Here is a 23,809-nt window from a genome sequence, read left to right as displayed (position 1 = left end):
ACTACTAATACAATAGATTAATGTAGTATGCAGTATATCAGTCATAGGAGACATTTTTACACCAGAATGACTACTTTGACACTTTAAGCACATTCTGCTGATAATAAATAGGATGTTATGTAATTTATTGTGTCATGCACATGCAAGTTCCCAGCTCAGATGAACTTATAAGACACTGAAACAGTTGCAGTGGTGAAAGTTTCTTTCTTCTAATTTTTTACTACATTACACTGATAACACCTGACAAAATCTGTTAGAAAAAATGTTCCCTTCAATTAGCTCCCCCCCCCTTTTTTTTTTTTTTGTTTTGTTTTGTTTAAGAATCATCCTCATGAAATGAAGAAAGACGTGGACAATTTACTAAAATTAACACTAAGTTGTGAAATTCTGGAATTTTTGGAATTTCCTCTTGCGGGAGTAATAAAGGCATATTGAACTGAACTGAATCAAAATTGACTTCATCTTCAATCTCACATAAAACACATTAAGTATTTTCTCTGCAGGGAGAGCATTAAACTTGTTTCTATAGCTGCTCAATGAAACCATGCACAAAGATCTGAGACTTTTGTTGATAATTTGGAAATACTTTTACTGAGGTGAGATTTTGAATGAAGGACTTTTTATGCAGTATTTTGTTGTAATTGTTGTATTGGTACTTTTACTAAAGGATACTTATACATACTACTGTGGGGGGAAAAAAACAACAAAACATTGTGAATCTGGCAAAAGAGCACATACTGATCCAGTTTCCTCTCGGGGATCAATAAAGTATTCTGATTCTGATCGTGCTGGTTCTGGCACTCACACAAACGTAGTGGTTCATTATGAACATCACAGTCTCATCAAAGGCCACAACAGGAGCTTTACAGCACTTTAAGTCATGTTTGATGACATATTTACAATCAGAGCTATAATAATTATGCTTTTTTTTGCCAAAGCACAACATATGTTTACAATTTTCACAATATTTTACTTGTTTGTAGACATTATGTTCTTGTTCATTGGTGTTTTTTATGTATAGGTGTTGAAAACACAGATGTACAATGATCAGCATCATTTTGCAAAAGATGATAATTCAGGATGATTGATTAAATATTTTAATTTTGCACATTCAAAACCATACAACAATCCCCTGAATTTATCCATCTTCTGCCCAGCCTCCAGCTCTGACAGTCCAGCAGCCTCTGATGATATTCTTCTGGCTTCTGTCTGTGAGGTATTTCCTGGGAATTATTGTGATGAGTTGTCTCTTTCACTCTGTTTCTTTGGCACATCCTGGTGTTGCTGTCCTGGGATCTTCACCGGCTCAAAATAAGGTTTGTAGATATAAAAACCACTAACAACTCCAAGCAGTGTAATGAAGGCCATCTGTGTGAAGGGTATTCTTCTTCCAAACATGACTTTTATTATGAAATCCCAATGCTGAGACACAAGATGATCCTGAAAGACGAGTGAAGTGGTGTTATCCAAAACACGTTATTGAAACACTTGGAACTGTACTCTAAGACTTTGTTTTGTTTTGTTTTAGCATTTTGCACCTCCTGTGTTCTGTTGAATTTTACATGTTCTTGCAAAATTCTAGGCATGCTGTAACTTGCTGCAATGGTGCAAGCTAACTGCTGTATTGCTGGCTGTGCCGGGCCAGTGCCACTGTTTTAACAGCATATGCAGAGCACAGCATAATATTTCTGCAGAAATTTTTCAAAATAAAAAGCCCCTGATCAGCCACAGGATCCCCCCTCATGTGCCTTCACCCACATGAGAAATGCTTAAGTCAGAAGTTGCCTTCAACTCAAATGTCTGGTGTCTTTTTACAGGACCAGGTCCATGCAAGACTGAACCTGCAGTCCTAGACACAGCTAAGAAGATTTTCATGTATTACCACCCTGAGAAAATGTGGTATTTCCTTTCAGGAAAATGTGAACAAATTTCCCAGTGAGTACATTCCACAGCTCATATCACTAAAAAAGGATGGCTGAAGCTGAAGACTGAACAGTATGCTGTGCTATGTGACATGCATAATGAGGAGTCTCCCTTTGTGTATATCCTATAGAAGCTGAATGAGGGTTTGTTTACACAATGCATTTGGAAAAAGGCCAATTAGATGAGGTTAGCATCTACACACAATTCTTGATGGCAGTATTAGCAGAAAAAAGGCAGCTAATATTTGATTGGTCTAATGATTAAGTCATTTATCAAACATTGAGATTTGCACTAGGATAGATACTGCATTCATAAGTTGGTGTGGACGATCAGTACACTGCAAAAAATGTGTTTGTATGGTCATATAAACCACTGTGCAATGAGAACTTTAAAACTATTTCCACTGAGAATTACATTAATTTTAGTGAGTCTTATTTTGAAAAACCCAGACATGCCATAACGGCAAAGCCTCCGCTAGCTTGACTGTGTCCTAGCCATTTGGCTAGCTGAATACAGCTCAAACACAATATTTCAGCTGGTTGAGAGAAGCTTTTATGTAATATCCATAACTCACCGAGTAAGAGGTTTATTCGAAGAGTCTGTAATCACCAAACACACACAGACCGGAAAACACTGATGTAAAAACAAAAGCTACAAATAGAAGGAGTACATGAACACTTATGTGCAGGCTAGCATTCTTCTTCTTCTTCTACTCTGAACTCAGGTTGAGCAGCGAAAAGCTATAGTTCACCACCTAGTGGAGTCTACAGTAACATGCTTTGCGACAGAAAAGGTATCTTGAAAAGGTGACTTGAGCGACATGACAAAGACAAAAGCTTAAATCATTTAAGCAGTAGTGGAGGAAGCATCTCAGATCTTTACACAAATAAACGTACTAATACCACACTGTAAAAATACAAGTGTAAATACCATGCACTGAAAATGTTCAGTAAAAGTATTTAAGTATTATCAGGAAACTGACAAAGTATCAAAAGTGAATGTACTCAGTGCAGAAAAAAATCCCCCTATTAATATGTATTTTTTTATATCATTATATTACTATAGTTCATGCATTAGGAATAATTTCAAAGCAACAGTTTACTGCTGCAGTTGGTTGAGGTGGAACTATTTTAAGTGTATTTTGTATAGGATTGCAACTGGTGACTATCATTATCATATCTATTATTTTGTAAGTTTTTTCTTTGTCTTAATTTTTACTTGGTAAGTCAAAGCTGCTATTTTTCTCCTTAAAAAGTCCTAATCAATTTTTGCTTGTTCAAAAAAGAGTGGTGATATAATGTGAGTGAAACGACGGCTTTTTGGGGGGCCTGTCCTCAGATTTTACTGTGTGAAATTTATGAGGCTAGAATATGAGCCTCCATACAATAAATTTGAACATATTTGCTGGAGTTGGTAGAGAATTTAACAATGTTTCTGGCTCACCACAATAAACGTGTTCGTGTGGAACCTTTATTTTGAAGTTGGAAAATAACTTTTCCGGAAGTTAGCATGAATGCGGAAGCGCAGCTCAAACCTGTGAGCAGGTTTGACCCGTGCTAACTGAAGTCAACATGAAGTCACCTACGTGTGGTCGCAAGAGTTTAATACTGTAGGTTAAATAGACGCAGATATTGTGCAGGCTGTTCACCTGTAGCACCTGAGCAAAAAGACTCACGTTAATTTCGTATATTTAAAGTTAAGTGTGTCTGATTTCCTCGTGTTGAAGAGTTCACTCAGCTTCTGAATCTGGCTGAAAACACCTGTTTTAACATCCTGACAGGTGTACTGTGTTGGTAGCAGACTGTGCAGGCAAGACAAAAGACAAAATGTCCTGATGGAGAACATCCGACCACGTCTGAAGTTTGGGAATAAAGTCGAAGATGTGAAGCTGAGGAAACGAAAATCTCAACTGTACTCAAAAGAAGATGAATCTCCTCTGAACAGCGGTGCGTCCCTGTTTGTGTGATATTTTCATTTGTGGGGGGAAAAAATAACAGATTAAGGTATTGGTGATGAAACCAGTGTACCGTGCTGATAAAAATGCCATTACTAATGTGAAGTGGTTTTTACCTCCACAGGTGTGCTGAGAGCCAGAGTCGTCGTGTTCTGTTTGGTCTTCAGACTGATCAACTGCTTCCTGGTTCAGACCAGCTTCGTCCCTGATGAGTACTGGCAGTCTCTGGAGGTCTCCCATCGTATGGTCTTCAAATATCCTCTGACATTATTGTCTTAGTCTTTAACAGTCTGTTTCTGCTCTGTCATCTGTGAATATATAGAGGTAGAAAGCTTTTGAGTCTATAAGAAATCACATACAAAGTAACTTTTGGTCAGTACTGAATACAGACTTTTTTTTTTTACAACTCAGTTTTAGAGTTTGGGTCTCCTGCTCTCAAAGCAGGCCTTTTTTTCTCACACTGTAACAACACAGCAAGCAACTCTTGACATCTATGAAGCTGAGACGAGTAGCTTGATATTATTTTTTATTATTAGATAATTTTATGCTGTTGCATCCTTAATACTGTGACTTATGGGTATCTGACCTGGGAATGGAAGGCAGGAATAAGAGGATTCTGCTATCCACTCCTCTTTGCATTCATATACAAGATATTACACCTCGTAAACTGCGACTCTGTCTACCTCCTGGCAAGTTCACATATCTTCTATTCGGACACTTTGTGTGTTGGCACACCTACGAGTAAATACATTTCCTACAGTCACTTTGTTTTGCTAATCGTGGTCTGCTTGGTTCTACAGATATGGCTTCCACGAATAATTCAAGCGCTCCTGGCTGCGTTTGCAGATGTGAAATTCTTCTTCCTCATCCAAACCTTGGAAAGTCGTGATGTTGCAGCGTGGACGGTGAGCAGTTTACCTGTTTTACAGCAGTACTGCAAATGCAGAGAGGAATGAAAAGGGAGAAAGGCTCGTTTGATGCTGCTTCACGTCGCATCACCTGAAATGCACCACGTGCCTCACTGTGTCTTCTTGTCCTGTTCTGTAGTTCTTCAGCCATCTGTGCTCGTGGTTCTCGTGGTACTGCTGCACCAGGACTCTGACCAACAGCATGGAGACCACCATCACCTGTCTGGCTCTGTTTTACTTCCCCCTCCCTGGATCCAACACACACAGCAGGTCTTGACTCATCACATCTTTCCCTTTCCTCATTCTTAATGAATCTCAGCACTAAAAATAGATTATCTACAGACACATTGTTGTTGTTTTTCCAGCAAAAAATATTTGACCCTGGTGGCCTTGGCTGTCATTGTCCGACCAACAGCTGCGGTCGTCTGGTTTCCTCTGCTGATGTACCATTTCTGGCAGGAAGATAACAAACTGAGACTCATCACTCATACTGTCATTCCTATAGGGTGTGAACCTTTAATCTCCTGTTACTTTCATCTGTAGTTCATCCTCATGTCTTTAATGCACAATATTGAGTAAATCAGACATATTTCTTTCCTCATTTCCAGAGGTGTGGCTGTTGTGATTTCAACACTGATCGACTGCGTGTTCTATGAAAAGGTTAAACATTGAATCCATGTGATTTGCTCTTTTAAGTCAAATGTACAAACATAACACACAAGCCTTAAATATATTGTCTTTGTGGTGTTTTCATAGAGTTTATGTCAAACAGGATCAGCAAATGATCACATTCTGTTTCAGAGTCAACAGTTTCTCTCTGTCTTTCAGTGGACCATGGTGCAGCTCAACTTCCTGAAATTTAACATCTTCTACAGCGTGGCTGATTTTTACGGTGCTCATCCGTGGCACTGGTACTTCACTCAGGGGTTCGCCGTTGTGATCGGTCCTCATCTCCCTCTCTTTCTTCATGGGTGCACCGTCGCCTACAAAAGATATAAAATTCTGCTGGCAGCGGTCATCTGGACACTCGTGGTCTACAGGTAAAACGTCACATTCATGGACCCGTATTTATCAAACTTAGGAGATAACTTAGAAGAAAAAAATACATTGGTTGACAGTCAAGAAACAAAACACAGACCCACTCATGCAAATATTGCTCTATAGCGCCACTAGTGGTCGAATAGGATTTCACTTTTAGAGGTTTGATGCATGAGGGTCCTGGTCAGTCGTTGGCACACAAACTAACATGTTTGGGTCCTTTTCTTCAGTTTGCTTCCTCACAAGGAGTTCAGGTTCATCTATCCGGTGCTGCCGTTCTGTATGGTCTTCTGTGGTAAGTTCTCAACTTCACATCGAACACTTCTGGGCGTGAACATCCTGATGTGTGTTTTAACACTTCCTCTACTGCAGGGATATCTTTGGCGAACTTGAAAGCGTGGCGACGTGCTGCTGCGACCATCTTGTTAGTGAGTAACCTGGTTGCAGCTCTGTACACCGGTCTGATCCATCAGCGAGGGACTCTGGATGTCATGAGTCATCTGCAGACACTTTGTAACATCAGCACCATCTCTAGCCCTCCGCAGCCAGACGTCCTCTTCCTCATGCCCTGCCACTCCACGCCCTTTTACAGGTGCGGTACGTCCCGTCACACCTGAGGGACAGTGTGCAGGTGATGAGGTTATTGTTGTCAAAGAAAGAAGGGGAAAGGTTAATGAACACGGTCCAAAAGCTTGCAGCTGAGACAATATAATGTAGGAAACTTGTACAGAACATACTTTCTAAAATAATAAACTCGTTGCAGCCACGTCCATTGCCCCCTGAAGATGAGATTTCTTGAGTGTCCTCCAGATCTCGGAGAGGAGGGTTACGTCGATGAAGCTGACAGATTCTACGACGATCCTCTGCACTGGCTCAGGACTTCATTTCCATACAAATCTTCTCTGCCGACCCATCTGGTTTTCTTTGACGTTTTGGAGAGGGTAAGGTGATACTTCTCTACACGATATAAAATTCTTAAACTTTGAAGTGTCTAAACATTTAATGTGATTTTTGTTGTTGTAGGAAATCTCTGTGTTTTTGCAAGGGAATAACTTCGTGAGGACAGCAGATATATTTCATACTCATTTTCCTGAGGGAAGGGTTGGAGGAAGCATCTTTATTTTTGAAAGACGCTGACAAACACTGGAACGACAGCAGTCTTCTTTCCTTAATGACATCGTAACGATACGGGTTTCCTGCTCAAACATTTTAAACTCAGATGTTGTTTTGAAATTTCACTTGTCAGATGTCTCAAATGTTAAAATAAAACTCTATTTTCTTACTTTCTTAAACCTCCTCCTGTTATAAACTAATTCATGTTAATCAGAAGTTGTCTTTTCTGTATTTTTTCAAAATGTATTTTATTAAAACAGCGTATGGTTGCCCATCACATGCTGTGGGACTCACTGAATTCTGCATGTGTGGAGGGGATTTTCCTGACAGCTCAGCCGGTCTATGCAATGGTCTTGGGATTCTTCCTGCATGGCCAGTAGAGCACCAGGTGATTTGTCTTGGTATGGTGATGTCACTTCCCCTTCCCCTCCAGATGTCCCCAGTTTTCTATACTGCCAGCAGCTGGCAACTAAGAGCAGGAAGCTCGACTCCTTCTCTTAATAGAGAGTGTGTGTAGTGGTTTGTGGTAATTTTGCAGCACTGAATGACTCATTTGCTGCAAAGGAAAAGACACAACAGCAGCAAGAAGAGACTTAAAATGGAAGAATTACACAAGCTAATGACACAGGAATGAGGAAGGTGTCATGTACTGTTTGTGTCTTTTACTGTATAAATGTGTGGGCATGTATCTGAATGTGTGTAACACATGTGACTCATCTGTAAATAGAGGAATATCACCCCCCCCCCGGTTATGCCCAGGTAATGAACTACAGCGTGCATATAGTAACTGCAGACTGACAATAACAGGCCTAACGGCACGACCCCACTCCATTTATCTGTTGGTCCTGAGGAGGGGCCTGAGCCACGGGTTGGGAACCACTAGCCTAGACTAACTATATGTAAAGTAGTTAAAACTAAAGCAGGACACAACAGAAAATTGCTGGTCATGCCTTTTACCTAGAATTCTGATATTTTAACTGCCTTTTGGTGATAATATTTCTGTAGTTTTACTAATTTTTAATACAGAACTTTGTAATGGGAAATTTTTAGATAGCCCTTCTTCTACTACTGGTACACAGTATTTTGTACACGTGAAAACTGGTACACCTTTAAGTTTTTTTTCCACAGTTTGAGCTTCTACATAGGCAGAGATGGACAGAGAGGTGAATTTAATAGTAATGAATATTCTGTCAGCAGTGGATTGATGTTCATTAGCTGTGCAACAGCGCCCCCTGCTGGTGAGTAATGTATATATACACACACACACACACACACACACACACACACACACACACGGTGACGAGGCCGGTGGCTGGGCGAGCCGCAGAGCTGCAGGTGACGCGCACGCCTCCTAAATTAACGAGCAGCAGTGAAGTCGCTGTGTGGGTGAGATGTAGGTTTGAGTACTGTGATGCGTTGAAACTATTTATCTAACAAAAAAATAAAATATGGATGCAATTCAAAGATACAACGAAAAGGAGCCTGGAGTGAAATTAACAGTAACGATAACAGACAGTCAACAGAAGATATCAGAGCCCAACTCACGTTGCTCGGGTCCCTTGGGGCTCCAAGCAAAATATCCCTGGGGCCCCCACCCCGCCCATGCATGCCGCAAAAAAATTGTTTTTCTTGCACACATAAACAGTGGCCTTGCTAGGGTCTCTTGGGGCTCCAAGCAAGAAATCCCTGGGGTCCCCACCCCACCTGTGCACGCTGTAAAAAAATGGTTTTTGCACACACAAAATGCACAATTTCTGGGACATTTGAGATGAATACTGAAAAAATAGATTAGCAGTTGTCAACATGATGTCCAGGGACCAACAGAGGTCCCTGAAAGCCCAGGCCTATAAATAATCATTGTTTTAAGTGGCCGGGGCTCCAAGCTACTGCCTGGCTTGCCTGTCCGCAAGCCCCGCCCCTGGTCCTCCAAATATAAGAAAACCACAGACACTCAAGTCCATTACCCAGTGATCAGTGACTTCATGTTATACTTACTGATGTTTTGTCAGTGAAGCAGTCGGCATGAATCATGTTACCACAATGACTGCAGTTTGTGGTTACCTGCTCTGATGCTTAAGCAGATGTTAGGTTGCACAGGGGGAAGGTAACGTTTGTCTCTTCTGAAGCTGATGGTAGGCATCAGGAGGAGCTTCTCTGAGAGAGTATATTGTATGGCCCAATTTCTGTGAATGTTTGTTTGTTTGTTTATTAGAATAAAGGATGACACACACTCGCTCACAAACATTACCCACTGTCAGCATATAGAACAGTCAGATATTTTGTCGCCTGATCCTGTATGTTATTGTATATTTGTACAGAGTATTCTTCAGATTTCATAGTCATTATCTTGAGGAAAAAGTCAGAGGAAGCATCTTTATTTATGAAAGGCACTGACAAACATTGGAACAATGGCAATTTTCTGTCCTTAATGACAAGGTCACCTATGGATTTAAGTGCTCAAATATTTTAAACTCAAAAGTTTTTTATATATCACTTATCAGATGTGTCAAATGTGTTTTTTGTTATTATTATTATTCACAACTAAATTTGGTGTGACATTATTTTTCCAGTCCTTTTTTCCAAGACATGCAAATACAGTAAATAAAACCGCCAGGTCCAGTTAAAAAGAGCTCAAGGTGGAATGTTAGAAAGCTGCAGCTTAAATCTGAAAGCAAATCACAACCCTGTCACACAAAACCTGTAGCAGCAAATTAAAACAACTACATGACTGCATATGGAAACGTCACGTCAAATCAAGCATTTCCTTCTCAATATTTCTATGTGCACTTTGAAACGTAAGTTCTACGGTTGAGGACAAGTATCAGTGATGTTTCAGCAGGAAATCTTCATCAGGTTAAAAATTTACAGGCCAAAATTTACACGTGTGTAAAATGTTAAATTAACTTCTCATGTTATGAGAAGAAATGATAGAAATTTGGGATGATGTAACATCTTTCACTCAAACCTAATGACCATTACTTCAATAAACACAAAACTGCTCAAGGACGTTCAGTAGCATTACAAAATTAATATTGTGCAAACTTACAAAAACAAAAAGAGATTTTGCATCTAAATACAACCCAAATAGAATTTGCAACTATAATATTAAACCAGCTGAGATATTATCAGTATTTGGGATCAAACGGCATCGGACCCAGTTCTATTTTCACGTCAGCCATGTGTCTGTCTGTGTTTCTTCCTGATCGGCTCCACTTGCGTTCACAGTGTGGTCGAGATCTGGCTCTCTGCTGCTTTCGCTGTTGATGCTTCACCTTCGAGTCCTTGGAGTCTGTGTTGGGTCTTTCAAACGGCCCACTGTGTGATTCAACCATAAATCATTAATCGCATCAATATTAGTGCGTTAAAAGCGTATACATGTACAAGCTGCTGCATGTAAGAAAACAGGGGTCTTATTCACAAAACAACCAAGTTTCTCCTAACTGGGAAACATGAGGGACATATTAGTCCAAACTTTACGACTTCTGGAAAATATTCTGAAGTTCCTCAGTAAACATTCAGCTTTCTTAAAAGGTCTGAAGAAAAAACTCTTAGTTGGAAGCTTTTAGTACCCTTAAGATGGCCTCTGCTTGTAAGATAAGATACTTGGTGAATACAGTAGTGGGACTTACGTCGGGCCATAGTTTTTTGAGTAAGCCTCTCCAAAGAAATGGCGGTAGATGTAGTCATCAAGATCTCCGAACACACCGTCATCAAGTCCATGATACTCATGCATGTCGGTCAGATAGTCCTCCACGCCGCTGACAAAGTCTGTGAAAAGCATCCGGTCGTGGATGAAGACTCCGTTGTGGAAGAAGTTGTTGATGAACATCTCCAGATCTTTCCAGTGGTGGAAGTGGTCAACTTCCTGCTGCAGGTAGCTCTGCAGCAGCTGGTGAAATTCATCTGCTCTGATCGGCTCCATGGCTTTGTTGAAGAGACTCATGGACTCCTGATAGGCGCAGTCGAAAACTCCGGAGCATCCTTTCAAGTTGGACTTGTGGGTGTTTTGACCTCGATCTTCGTGAACTTTACCTCCTGATTTCCGAGTGTTGTGGTTGCTCTTAAAGGAGTCATCAAATTTGTGTGAGTGTCCGTGATGAGGCCTGTGGAATCTGTGCTGCCAGGACTCCTTTATATTCTTCTCATTATTTCTCTTATCATAAAAATCTCTGGCTTTGTTGATGAATGTCGAAGCGGAGTCCTTAAAGTTTCGGAAAGTTAATTTGACAGAATCTGAGAACTTCCTCAGGTTCTCCTTCACGGCTTCCTTTGCTTTCTTTATTTGCTCTTTGTGGTGGTGGACAAACTCCTTGGTGGAGTTCTTCACAGCGTCAAGTGTCTCTTTCATTTTGCCTGCCATGCCTTCTTTTGGTTTTTTGACATTGGACTCTGTGTCTCCTTTGGCTCTCTCTTCTTTGGTTTCCACATACAGCCTCTCCCACAGGTCAGAGCGCTGCTGCTCAAAGCTCAGTCTCTTCTCCACCTCCATCAGACGTGTCTGTAGCTCTTCTGCCTCTGAATCTGAACCAGCTTTCTTTCCAGCTCCAGGGCTGCGACGTCTCAGCAGGTTTAACTCTCTCCTCAGCTCATCTGTAACCTTTCTCTCTTTGTCAAGCTTCTTCCTCAGTGTCTGTGCTTCTGCCATCATGTCCTCCCTCTGGACGTGGAAGCTTCTGATCATCCGTTTCTCTTCCTCCAGCTGGTCTTTCAGCCTCTGGTTCTCCGACAGCAGCGATTCGGCACTAGCTCCCAACGCCTCCCGATCTCTAATCTTAGAGCGCAGGTTTCTCAGCTCCTCCTGTAAGGTGGACAGAGACTTTTCTTCACGTTCCAGGGAACTTTTCAGCAGTTGGTTCTCAGCTGTCAACATCTGCTGCTGAGCCTCAATATCAGTCCTCTCCTCAGCCTTCTGTTTCAGCAACATTTCCAGGTCATCTCTCTGGGCCTGAATGGGACAACGAAGTACAAAAGAGGGTAAATAATAGCTTTTCATGGTGTTTACATGAGTCATGACCAGTGTTCACTCAATCATTCTGCACATATTTGAACTGTGAAACAAAATGTAAGAAGAAAAATAACACAAAAAGTTTTCTTATTCTAATATTTGCATTTATTATGCATTTGTCTTATTTAGTTACCTGAATGTGTGCCTGTTTGACACTGAGCTCCTGGTTCTCATTCTTTATCTTCTCAAGCACATCTGTGAACAGTGAAATAACTTTTTGCTCATCCAGCTCATCCAGGTCAAAGTCACTCATCTCAACCTGTGAGAGAAAAAGAAGAAACAAGTTTTAGTTTTTGTGGGTTGTGGGTGTGTGGGTTGAAGGTGATCAGATCAGAACATCTAAACATATGAATCACTGGACATCTGAGTTAGTAGGTGAAAAGCAAAACAAAATCAAACTCAAAAGGTAGTTTTTGCAATAATGACCTGTAATTACATAAGTCACCATGACAATATTTACATTTATTATGTGTTTATTTTATGTCATCAGAGTGAAATGTGGATTTCCAAGTTATTTGTACCCAAAGCCTGCTTAACCATAAGCTGGTGTTGATATTTTGGGATACTTTTCATTTGCATAGAATGACCGAAAAACATAAAAACACCCGTCCGGTGTAACAGAAATAAATAAAAGAGCTGTACATTTCTGCTTTATTTCTCTGTGTTGACTCAACTCAATGGTAGATTTTAAGTAGTTGTAAATAAATACAAAAATAAGTATTGTGCATAAAAGTAGTCACAAAATTCAAAAGTATGGTAAAGAATGAGTTAATGATTATTGTGACGTACAGTCTACAGCTTATTATTGTTGACTTGTGACCTGTGTTGTCACTGACCTGGCTTGTCAATGGTTGGGCTCTAACATGTCTATAAAGCAGATCTCTCACACCATCAAGTTCATTCACTCTGATTTTCTCCACTGTTTTCTGTCTTTCTTGAATCTGGACTGTGCCTGTAAATGAGATTTGCAAAACAAACACAATATTTACAGACAACATTAGATAGCATTGTTGAGGTAAGGCTGCATGTGATGAAGCAGAAGTCCTACAGTGGTCAATAATGTCTAGAAAAACCAGAAACACCCCTATGAGGAGAAAAACTGGAGCAGATATAAAACTGCTCAAAGTTCACATAAGAACTGTAGTCCCCACCAAAGATAAGAGGTGCTCATATATCTCTTGCACCAGGTCTTACAACCAAACTAATGCACCATGTGAAAAGAAACTATAGTTAGAAAGACCAGGACCAAAGTACATTTCTAACTCTGCAATGAAAGACTGACCATGCCAAAACCAGACTTGAATCCCTCTGAAAATCAATGGGATTATCTGATCTTTCACAGATGATGAAGGTGCCACACTGTAAATCTTTCAGCATTACCAAATATGTTCATTTTTACTACTTGGAAAGTTTAAATTAAGTACATTTTCTGCGCTTACAATAATGTGAGTAAGATCTCCCAGTTGTGCAGTGGATTTCTTACCATAGAAGTGTCCAAAGCCCATGCTGATGGCTACAACGAGGGCAATCAGGATACACTTGTTGAGGATGCTGCTGCCCTGTCTTTGCCTTTGGACATCCAAACCAGCAGTGGGTCTAACTTCTGCCTGCTCCTCTTGCTGCCCCTTAGTATCATCTTCCTCCTTCTCCTCCTCCTCCTCTTCCTCCTCCTCCTCACTCTGGCCAGACTCCAGCGCCTCCTCCTCCTCAGGCTCTGTCAAGATGCTCGTGTTACTCTTCCTCAACCTTCGTCTTCGGACAACAGTGCCGCCGCTTTGTCCTGCCTCATCCTCGCTGCTGCTGGAGTTTGTCACTGCAGGCTGCTGTGCTGGGAAAACTACAGCAAAATACACAAAGTAATGGTTATGATGATCATATGGTGCAAAGAAATTAAAAAGAGGAGAGCTACACACAAATATAACAAGCTCAGAAAGCACACCAAAGTAGTTTTGGGAACTGAAATTCAGTGCAAAATTAGAACCAAATCCAAAAAGCCAAGAATCGTGTATCCATTAAATGTGCATCAACACGTCAGCATATTGGTTTGTTTACATATGACCATGCATGGCTAACAAGATTAGAGTGTGAGAGATGGGCCACACTTAATGTGAAAAGTGTGACCTCACTTTACAAAGAAAACAACAAGGCAAAGTATAATACACATGATGAGGTAATTAGCTGTAAGTTAGGTGCACATCAAATTAGGCCAAACATTGAAGGCAGCACGCAACGATATAAACAAATGTGACAAATTGATTACATGTATTCAGATTTTCTATGGAGGTTCTGCACATGATGAATTTACAGATATACACACGTATCTAATTGTCCGTGTGCAAATGAATTGGTCACATCTTCTTGCTGAACAGATTTCTTCTTATGACTTAAATTTGATTACTAATTTCTTGGCGTTGTTTTGATGATCTGTGCCAGGTGGTTGTTCCTGGCTGCTGTTCAGCAGAAGTCACACAAACAAATGTCTCTGAAATGCTGAGGAAAGCCCAAGGCTGAAACACACCTGTTTCCTTCTGCTGCTGTGTATCATTGAAAGTGTTGCATTCTTATTTGCGAGTACTGACAACTTAATCTTGCATAATATCTGCTCACAATTCTTAAATTAATTACACTTCTAACTTAGCGAGACCTACAAAGATCCACACATGCACATGTTTTTTCATATGTTGTGAACATGCTTTTAAAAGAAGCACAGCTGGCTCACGTGAGTTCTAGTCAGCAACTGATGAGGATTAGTTCTGTGCATTTCTGAACAAGCTTAGCATCATATTAGGTTCACACTGGTTACAATCAGGCCACCTGGAAAAGAACGGCCTCCAGTGAGCTGACTTCTCAGATGGTAGCCTAAGTTCACAAGACTCTGTGGCAGTTTCCAGTGACTCAACATCAAACCTGCTTTGTGACGTAGAAAACAAGCAAAGAAAGAAAGTTCTTGTGTTGACGTGTCACATTTCTCTATGTTGCCTCTCAAAGTCAGCTAGCTAAAGAAGACATAGGGACTGTTCAGTGCGTCAATGTGTGGGTGTGTGTTGCTGCAGCCCTACCTGTCTCTGCAGTAGTGAAGGCATACTGGCTGCTGCAGGAGGTGCCGAGGTAGAACTCCTCGCTGGCTGCTGCCTCTTCATCCACCTCAAGGTGCTCGTCCCCCTTCGAATCTCCTAGAGTCACAATGTCCGAGTGTTCGCTGGAGGACAGCAGAGTCACATGCTGTTTCCTTGGGGTGTTGTCTCTGGCCTGGAGAATATACAATATATTGAGGATGGAAGCAATGGGAGCAGCAACAAAGTGGTTCCAGGTTACTTAAAGAATAAATTATGCAGGTTAATTGTCTGTCTCACCTGTGAGGAATACAGTGTCTCATCTATGGCTTGTTCGCACAGAGTGTCATCAAGTGAATCAGAAACCCTCTCTTCAATGCACTCATCTGAGAATATAATAAATGCAAATTGAGATATATGTTTGACTTGTTTGTCTTGGTTGTTTTGATTTTGTCACATATGCTAAATGTTAGCATGGTGACAGTTATAATTAGAGGTTCAAGTACTTTCACTCTACTGTTTCACTATTTTCTTAAAAAAAAAAAAAGGAAATTGGTAAGTGCATAAAAATGAGTTTGAAAGAGTAGTAAAATATGTGACCTTCAGATGTCTCACAAAGTCAACACTGGTAAATGGCATTCAGCTGAATGCTCTCAATTGTTCTGTCACTTCCTTTTATTCCTCTATGCACATGAACCCAAAAAACTTTTTTATTTTTATAATGTGTCATTCTTATGACATAAATGACAATTAATATTACGAATAAATCTACTACTATTGAACACAGGTCAAAAAACAATTATAGGATTTTTACCAGCAGATGCAGAGGCCTGTGTGTCCTGCACCTTTTTTTCCTCCACTGGAGGACGCTCTAGCAGCTCGGCTCCATACTCCACCACTGCCTCTGATCCCAGTGTCTCGATATCTGAACCCTGTAAACACAGTGAGCATAAATTAGAACGGCATGATGGAAGAAATTCATCTTTATGAATTATCAGATTTACGAAAAATCCTCACTGGACACATGGCATGTGTCACCCTTCTTCAAAACCTCCACCATTCCACCCCCAAAAACTAAGGACCACAGACCTGTCGCCCTGACCTCAAAGCTATCACCAATCCATTCCTGGACCCCCTGTAGTTTGCCTACAGTGGCAACAGGTCTGTAGATGATGCAGTCAACCTGCCACTCTATTTCATCCTCCAGGGTGTGGACTCCTGAGGAACCTATGCCAGGATGCTGCATGTGGCTCTGTTCTGAATACCATCACCCTGGCTATGTTGCAGAACAAGCTCTTCAAGCTGGGTCTGCATGACTCCGCCTGCAGGTGGATCACTGACTTCCTGGAAGCAGCATGGAGGTGCAGTGGAGGTACTTCCTGTACTTCCTGTACCAGGTGAAAAAGTTCAACTTGCCAAGGATTATGATGGTGCACTTCTACACTGCAATCCTTGCTTCCATCCTCACCTCCTCCACCATTATCTGGTACACTGCTGCCACTGCCTGGGACAAGGGCCGACTGCAGTGTATCATTCGCTCTGCCAAGAAAGTGATAGGCTACACTCTGCCATCCGTGTAATCCTCCAGGACCCTGAGTCATGCAGGGAAACTCATGCTCAACCACTTCCACCACAGACATAAACTTTTTCAGACATTCTCCTCTGTCAGGATACTGCACACCATCAGGACTAATGCCTCATGCCTTAAGGTTGCTTTCATCTATATTTATATTTTCTCATACTATGTTTATTATGCACCATTACACCGAGGCAAATTCTTTGTATGTGAAAACCTACTTGGTAATAAACCTGATTTTGATGCTGAAAAGCGAAAAACAGCAACTGCAACAAATCAGAAGTACAAATAGTCTTTAATTACACAACCCCAGCTTGTCTTTTCATTCTATTTCAGATATTTAACTTATGTGCAACACTTTTTTTTACATTACCAAAACCCCAGCTTGGAGTTAACCCCTTTTCTAAAAAAGGTGGCACGCTGTGTAAAACCTAAATAAAAGCAGAATGCAACCATTTACAAATGAACTACCAACAATGGTTTTACAAAGTGTTCCTGAGCCTTTATGCACTCATGTGTTTTAAGTAAGTCTCCAATAGAAAAAGAGAAAACTGTTCCAGGAATGAGTTGGGAAGAAACTGCCAAAATGTTCCAACATATTCAACAACTAGCTTAAAGTTGTGATCAATTTGTATATTACAGATATTTTCAGTGTAATAAAACTTGCTGCCACCTTAAAATGTCAAAACCATCAAAACAACAGATGAAAACTTCTGGGATAAGGAGTAAGGAAAAAGGATTCGTACCTCATTACTAATAATGGTCCAGCCACAGGACGACTCTGCATCACTTGACGTCTCTGACATTTCTGTCAGTTGTCAGCAATACACACAGATCTAGAGGAGATAAAAAGGTTAAACACTAGACACGTTCTGCTGATAAAGATAATGTACGTAGAGTTTTTGAGATATTATATTTGTTTTCTTTTTCCTTTATCCCTCCTGATATTTATTTTCTTGTCTTTTCTGCCTTCCATTCACAGTGGAAGGCATAGGAAAAAATTCACTGTACATGGAAAACTGTGCATATGACATTCCTTTGACTTAAAATACAGGAAAGTGATTCTGAAACAGTTTCACTATGTGGAGTGCTGGAAAAGTCTCCCTCACTGGAAGGTTGTTTTTAGATTAAGAAAGTGACACAAAAGTATTGAGCGTGCAGAGACACAGAACATTAATTATGAGCCACACCTGGTTGTTTTCCAAAAAAATAAAAATGTTATCAAATCAATAGTTAAGCAGCATCTCGGCATGAGGCCCTGTCTAATCATTAGTCTCCTGTAGCTGGTCATGATCTTCAGACTGTTTTCTCTATTCAAATATTCCTATAACTTCTACAACAAACAAACATGAGGAACAGAGACCTCTTGTGGATGGACCACAGAAACAGCTAAGTGGTGATTCCAGCTCCTGCGGCCTGACGATGAAAACAAACAAACAACAGATGCAACAGCGGTGAACACAGCGGCCTTTAGCTGTAGCTAACATTAGCTTCGCCTGATAACATGAAATAATTACATTTAACGGTTGGTTCGCAGCGAGTTAACTAACAGGCGAGCTATTAACGTCTCTTCTCTGGGCATCGCCCAAACATATAAGTAGTGCCAGAGACAATGTGCATTGTCTGTAGAAACCTCCTAACATCGCTAGCTTTTCAAAAAAAAAATACAAAAATGACTAAACTCACCGGTGTTTTGCGCCCAACGACAACGCAGCTGTTTACAAGCAGCTCCAGAGTTATTGCAGTCTGCCCTAGTCCAGGTTATCCGTTAACGACACTACGAAGCCGACTGTAGATGGGAAATGTAGTTTTAATCTGATATATCTTGCCACGCAGGGCCAAGTCTCCGCTCAACTCTTGGAACTTCATTTCCTATGGGTCAGCGCGGTGTCCATACAAGTTCAGGGAGGGCGGAGCCACCCGTGCAGAAAAAGAGCCTGTGGCTCGGAAAAAATATAAACAAGGAAGCGTGACAAAGCAGACTACCCACAGGAATAACTAAGACGAAAACAAAACAAAACTAAATCATTAATGTATTCTGTATACTTGTGTGGCGTTAGCAGAAGTTGTAAAAAGCTTGTCGCTCATGTTTAAAAGTTTTAACCGCCCACCAGATAGCACGTGGTGGTCGTTGTTGTGGGCGGTGAGCGTGTGTCCTCTGGGTCTCTGTCAACAGGTTGCTTGGTTAGGTGTTCGTAAGTTATGTTGCTTGGCTGGTAGGTCCGGTTCAGTAACTCTAAATACTTGTGCAGTGACTAAGAGCATGTGACTGTGCAATATGTGGATGCTCACCTGTCAACACCACCACATCTTACCTGTGGTTATTACCTGTGGTAATTATTTTGTTTTCACCATGCTTTAATTTGAAGCAAAAAGCAATTAATGCTGCAATACTGACAGTATTACATCACTGACACAAAATTAGCTCTATTATTGTACTGGGCATAACTGGATACATTAATGTGTTTATGATTAAGATTGAAAATTGGCATAAACAAAAATTTATCTAACTTTTTTTTTTAAATATTTTTATTAAGAAAAATGGCACATGAGAAAAAGCAGTGTCACATAAACATTGAGAACCATAGTTAAACAAGAAGTAACAGTAATATTATCAATAATTTGAAATAATGTACTTAAAAATGAGAAACAAGCCACGTTTTCCATATTATTTGAGGGTCAAACACACAAGAACAGAGAACTGATTTGAAAATAGCGAAACAGATGAGAAAGTGGGAGCTGGAATGTGCTTGATAAATCTGCAAAGCTGCTGAAAATACCATCCTTATACAGGTCTTTGAATTTTTTCAAGCCTTTGTCATGCCATATGGAAAAGGTGGAATCTGTTAAGGCAGGTTGAAATAAATGATTTTTTAATAAAGGAGCTGAGGTAGATGCAGAAATAAATTTAAATGCCCCCTGAGTTGGTACCAGATTTTGAGAGTGGAACTTACCACTAAAAATTTATCTCACATTTGTGATGAAGTGTGAAGATTTAGAACTCTGCAGAATGAAGCTTTGTGGAATGCGCCCATCAAAATTCTAAATAATTATTTATTATGTATCCTGGTGTATTTATTATAGTTTTTTGATAAATTATCCTAAAAAGCATGTCATTGTGGATGAGTTTTCAGTATTCCGTTTTTATTCCAGTATTTAGGTCTACTTGGACTGTTCTGACACTCCACACCAAAACCACTGCAGGATAACATGTATATAGTGGTTTGACATAGTGAGGAGATGCAGATTTAGAATTGATTTATACAAAGAGCACTTGGATAGTTACTCCGAATCAGTCAAAAACCTGAGTTTAGCTATTGGAAAACTGTATCTGTGGAGAAAACAAATTGCTGCATCTTGCTACTGTAATAGACACAGTTTCTCATGTGTAACATTGTTACTGTGTAGAATTACCGACCTTACAAACAGAGTAGAGTCTATGAGTGTGTCCTAACTAAGTTACACAATGAAAATTCAAAGTAAACTGACAAACTTCCTCCCATCTTTGTCATTTTTTTTTTCAAATCAGTTTTCTCTGATCATATTTATTTAGGGTGTAATAAAGTGCACATAAATATCTTAAAATCTTGCTTACATATTTTTTATATTGCGCCAAAACACCAAGACTCATTCCACATGCATGAAATGATCGGAATTCAAGGATCTGCTGTTATCATAGAGTAACAGGAGAGGTCAGTGTTGTCAAGGTTATGGCAATTTTGCATAAAGCTCTGCAGGGAGTGGTAAAATGTGTGTGTGTGTGTGTGTGTGTGTGTGTGTGTGTGTGTGTGTGTGTGTGTGTGTGTGTGTGTGTGTGTGTACACAACATTTAATGTTGTATTTGGCGCTAATTTTAACTACCTCATAAATTAGCACCTTCTCAACCAACAGCAACAGTAAAATGCTGCTTTTAATAATCTAATGATATATTTAATAGTACAACAGTCACTGGCGCATTTTTCTCATTGAGTACTTTCAATACTTTAAGTGAAATTTCCTGATTATAGTTACAACCTTTTTTAAGATTTTGAAAGCATTGCTGCTTGCAAATTAACTCATCACTGTTTATGAGTTGTTCAGAAAGAATAATTTGCAGATCTAACACCACTACAACAAGTGAGTACAAGTATAAAGTACTTCAGTACAGTTCTTGTACGTGTTACTTTTCACCACTGATTTAAGTGTTGGTATACAGTATATGATAAACATTTATATTTTCAAATTAGTCTCCTGTCTGGAAGGTCATTCAAGTGAACTGTGGAAATGATTTAACACCAGCAATGAATGAACGTTTCACTCGTCCTGGGTTTGGATTTTAACCAGCAAAGGAACTCAAAGCAAGTTCAGTCAAGACAAGATGCAATTTTTGTACTTTTATTTAAACTGAGAATCAGACTTTTTCATAATTATCCACGGTCTAAAATCTCCTAACTAAACATTCTTGGCAAAAAACAACTTGTGAATGATTTTGCGGACAAGGACAAACTGACAAAATATAACAAATCATGAACAGATAATATCAGAAAACACAATAAGTACAAAAAGGTACATTCAATTTTCAAGCCTTGAGACCAGCCTTGTCTTTGAGGAGGAGCAGCAGTGGGTTCCCCTGAGTTTGACTGTAAATGACCCAGAGCGCTCCTCCCCACATTATTTAAACACAACATTACTGCAAAAGGGAGAACAAACAGCGAGTCAGATCATACACAGACCAGACTCCGTGTTTTATCGCCTTCAATTCACATGCTCGGAGAGGAACCAATTCCAACATCTTGGGCCCCTTGTCTGATAATGGCACATCTCAACCTCGATCTTACAGACATGGATGACCCAAGTGTATTGCATCTGCACCTATTATAAGAATATGACAAAACGAACAGCAGAGGTAGCACTTATGTACCTGTGTGAGCTACAAAAGGCCCAATTCAGAGCCTGTATGACTCCGGTGGTTGTGTGTGTAATGAGCTGCAGTTTTTGTGAAGTAGGTCAGTATCTGTGTATATATTTTGTTCTGGGTTCAGAAAATCAGCATGAGCATGTTTTCAGAGTCTGAATTGAGCCCTTAAAGGTCTACACACAGGATGTATGAGGAAAACTGGGTGCTATGGAAAAAAAATGATGATTAAGAAACAATGTAATATTTCCATCCTGCTGCCTCATAGTAAAACACATTATACAGTCATAAAATGATGATGAGTACACTGAAAATGACAACGTTTCACATAAAGATAGGACGCTTTAAACTTATATCTTGCCAATATGCAGCGGTGACCTTTCAAAAAAATCTTTGGTTTACATTGTTTGCTTTTCAAAAGAAAGTTAAACTGATTGTGTCACTTCTCATTCCCAACGTTTCCCATGATTGAATCCTCTGCAGAATCCTCTGATTAAAAATACAGACCTGTGAAAACGCTCGTGCACCCACTGACCTTTCTACAATCTTTGTTATATGAAACCCTTTCTCTGACATCTTTAAATGATCTAAAGGCATGAAATGTGAATATGTCACTTGTAATTCTTGTTTCACAAACTACTTTATGTACGTCCCATGTGAGGAAATCTAAAAACAAACTTTTCAAATCATTTTGGAAGGTGAAAAGCCAGCAGGTGCACATTTACACATGACTGCACTGTTGCAACACAGACTTCTAAACAATATAATATACTGTATTAAACTCTTATAATTTTCACCTACAATGTACAGACATCTGTTTGCAGCAGTTTTCGAGGAACTCTGCGGCAGGATCATTTGGCTCTTGTGCATAAGACTGATTATTAATTGTCACTCCATCGTCATTAAGTGCCCACGCTTCCTGCTGGCACTTACTCAGAGTTTGAACCTGCGACCATCTTTACTCTTTTGTCGCGGGTCAAGGCCACTAATGTGCAAGGCTTCGTTTGAGGAGCAGTGCCTCAACTCGTTTCAAAGGCCCCGGTTCATCTTTGGTCTAATCTGTTTCGATTATTTCACATTCCTCAGTAACCTTCTGCCAGAGATTAGTTGAGAGACTAAAATAAACTCAGGTAGCAAACAACTCTTTGGGATATAGCGTCATAGTCACCGCCGCACATTGGCCGATAATACAAAAACTACCTGGCAGACAAGTGCTAATCTTTACCTACTCTACAGCAAAGCAAAAAAAAAAAAAAAAAAAAACTACCTGGAACCTGGAACAACTACAATGTGTACTCAGTAGTACATTATTATTCTAACAAAAATATAGATTTTTTTGTTCCCAAGTAAAACATGGCGTTCATTCAATTCTTCACTTTTAACACTTCCCTTGCTTTTACTACAATCATTCTTCACATGTTGCATCCTCACGTGGAGCTTCTCCCTCAGAAAGATTAAGCTTCAGTTTCAGCATCTGAGGGACGCTTCCCACATTAAGGCAAATTATAAAGCTTTTCTATACCGACATGTCACTGCAAGCACTTCTGGTGTGAATCTTTACACGAATAAAAAGGAAGAAGTCAATAAACAAAAGTCTGTTGTAAAAACAGACATCACAGGACCTGAGGAGACACTACAGAGGGGGTTTCCATCTGTGGGGAGGGCAGCAGAAACATCTGAGCTACTGGCACACAATGTTGGAGATACATTCATAGCATATACTATTAGGCAATTACATACTACAATGGTTTAGTACTGAGAAGATACCCTGTCAGTTCGGCATGTAACACTACATGACTTTTCAAACGTACTAAACCTTGTTCCCTGAGTTTAGGAAAACAATAAGACAACAAAACAAATTCTTAAATGAGGTAGTATAAAACACGAATGGCAAGGGCAGCTGCGTACTGACGTACAAAACAAAAGCAGACATTCATTCTCTTTTCGTGCCATTACTCAACAATGGACAAAATGAACAAAACATGTTATTAATACTGGCTCAGCACCTCTGCAACACCCAAGGAGATAAATAAGAAACTGTGTGTGTGTGTTTTCCGTCTTTCAGTCCACACAACAGGTGGAGCAAGAGGAGAAAGCAGCAGCACCCTTACCATCCATAAATCAGAACAAAGTAAGAGAAAAACACAAAATGGGATGACAATCAGAAGAAAGTCATCAGGAAGTATCAAATGTAATGTAACTGAAGCAGCCCATCACATAGCGTAGGTATAAGTTGGTATTAAATATACAGTGGAAGTTTACCCAGAGGTAAACTGAGGTAGATAAGTAGTGAAAAGGACTCACACTTCCCTTTCGCTCCAGTGATAAACTCTCTTAAATAATGT

The 23,809-nt window shown here is 40.0% G+C and overlaps 3 protein-coding genes across 5 annotated transcripts; 1 reads left to right on the top strand and 2 right to left on the bottom strand.

Moving 5' to 3' along the window:
* Window positions 1–1,089: 1,089 nt before the first annotated feature.
* On the bottom strand, window positions 1,090–2,617 carry LOC139334392 (protein PIGBOS1). Its single transcript, XM_070967239.1, has 2 exons — window positions 2,498–2,617; window positions 1,090–1,440 (listed from the first exon to the last, which is right to left on the bottom strand). Exon 2 carries the CDS (start codon window positions 1,396–1,398, stop codon window positions 1,231–1,233), a length of 168 nt encoding a protein of 55 aa, XP_070823340.1. The 5' UTR covers window positions 1,399–1,440; window positions 2,498–2,617; the 3' UTR covers window positions 1,090–1,230.
* Window positions 2,618–3,445: 828 nt separating this feature from the next.
* pigb (phosphatidylinositol glycan anchor biosynthesis, class B) lies at window positions 3,446–7,214 on the top strand. Of its 2 annotated transcripts, XM_070961916.1 has the most exons (13): window positions 3,446–3,532; window positions 3,704–3,869; window positions 4,002–4,131; window positions 4,449–4,566; window positions 4,678–4,782; window positions 4,925–5,055; window positions 5,151–5,291; window positions 5,394–5,445; window positions 5,614–5,825; window positions 6,054–6,118; window positions 6,196–6,415; window positions 6,587–6,764; window positions 6,847–7,214. In XM_070961916.1, the coding sequence occupies exons 2-13, from the start codon at window positions 3,758–3,760 to the stop codon at window positions 6,958–6,960; spliced, it is 1,578 nt and encodes a 525-aa protein (XP_070818017.1). In that variant the 5' UTR covers window positions 3,446–3,532; window positions 3,704–3,757; the 3' UTR covers window positions 6,961–7,214. The 2 variants fall into 2 exon arrangements, with proteins under 2 accessions (XP_070818017.1, XP_070818018.1); XM_070961917.1 differs by lacking the exon at window positions 3,446–3,532 and having other exon boundaries at window positions 3,645–3,869; window positions 4,002–4,125; window positions 4,443–4,566.
* A 2,081-nt stretch (window positions 7,215–9,295) lies between these two features.
* On the bottom strand, window positions 9,296–18,351 carry ccpg1 (cell cycle progression 1). Of its 2 annotated transcripts, XM_070965614.1 has the most exons (11): window positions 18,257–18,338; window positions 17,317–17,406; window positions 15,809–15,926; window positions 15,295–15,380; window positions 15,001–15,190; window positions 14,756–14,848; window positions 13,425–13,778; window positions 12,778–12,893; window positions 12,075–12,200; window positions 10,566–11,881; window positions 9,296–10,251 (listed from the first exon to the last, which is right to left on the bottom strand). In XM_070965614.1, exons 2-11 carry the CDS (start codon window positions 17,374–17,376, stop codon window positions 10,062–10,064), a joined length of 2,649 nt encoding a protein of 882 aa, XP_070821715.1. In that variant the 5' UTR covers window positions 17,377–17,406; window positions 18,257–18,338; the 3' UTR covers window positions 9,296–10,061. The 2 variants fall into 2 exon arrangements, with proteins under 2 accessions (XP_070821715.1, XP_070821723.1); XM_070965622.1 differs by lacking the exon at window positions 14,756–14,848 and having other exon boundaries at window positions 18,257–18,351.
* Between the last annotated feature and the right edge of the window lie 5,458 nt (window positions 18,352–23,809).

Source organism: Chaetodon trifascialis, chromosome 1 (assembly GCF_039877785.1).
Source record: "Chaetodon trifascialis isolate fChaTrf1 chromosome 1, fChaTrf1.hap1, whole genome shotgun sequence".
Lineage (NCBI taxonomy): Eukaryota > Metazoa > Chordata > Actinopteri > Chaetodontiformes > Chaetodontidae > Chaetodon > Chaetodon trifascialis.
This window is presented reverse-complemented; position numbering and strand designations above follow the sequence as displayed.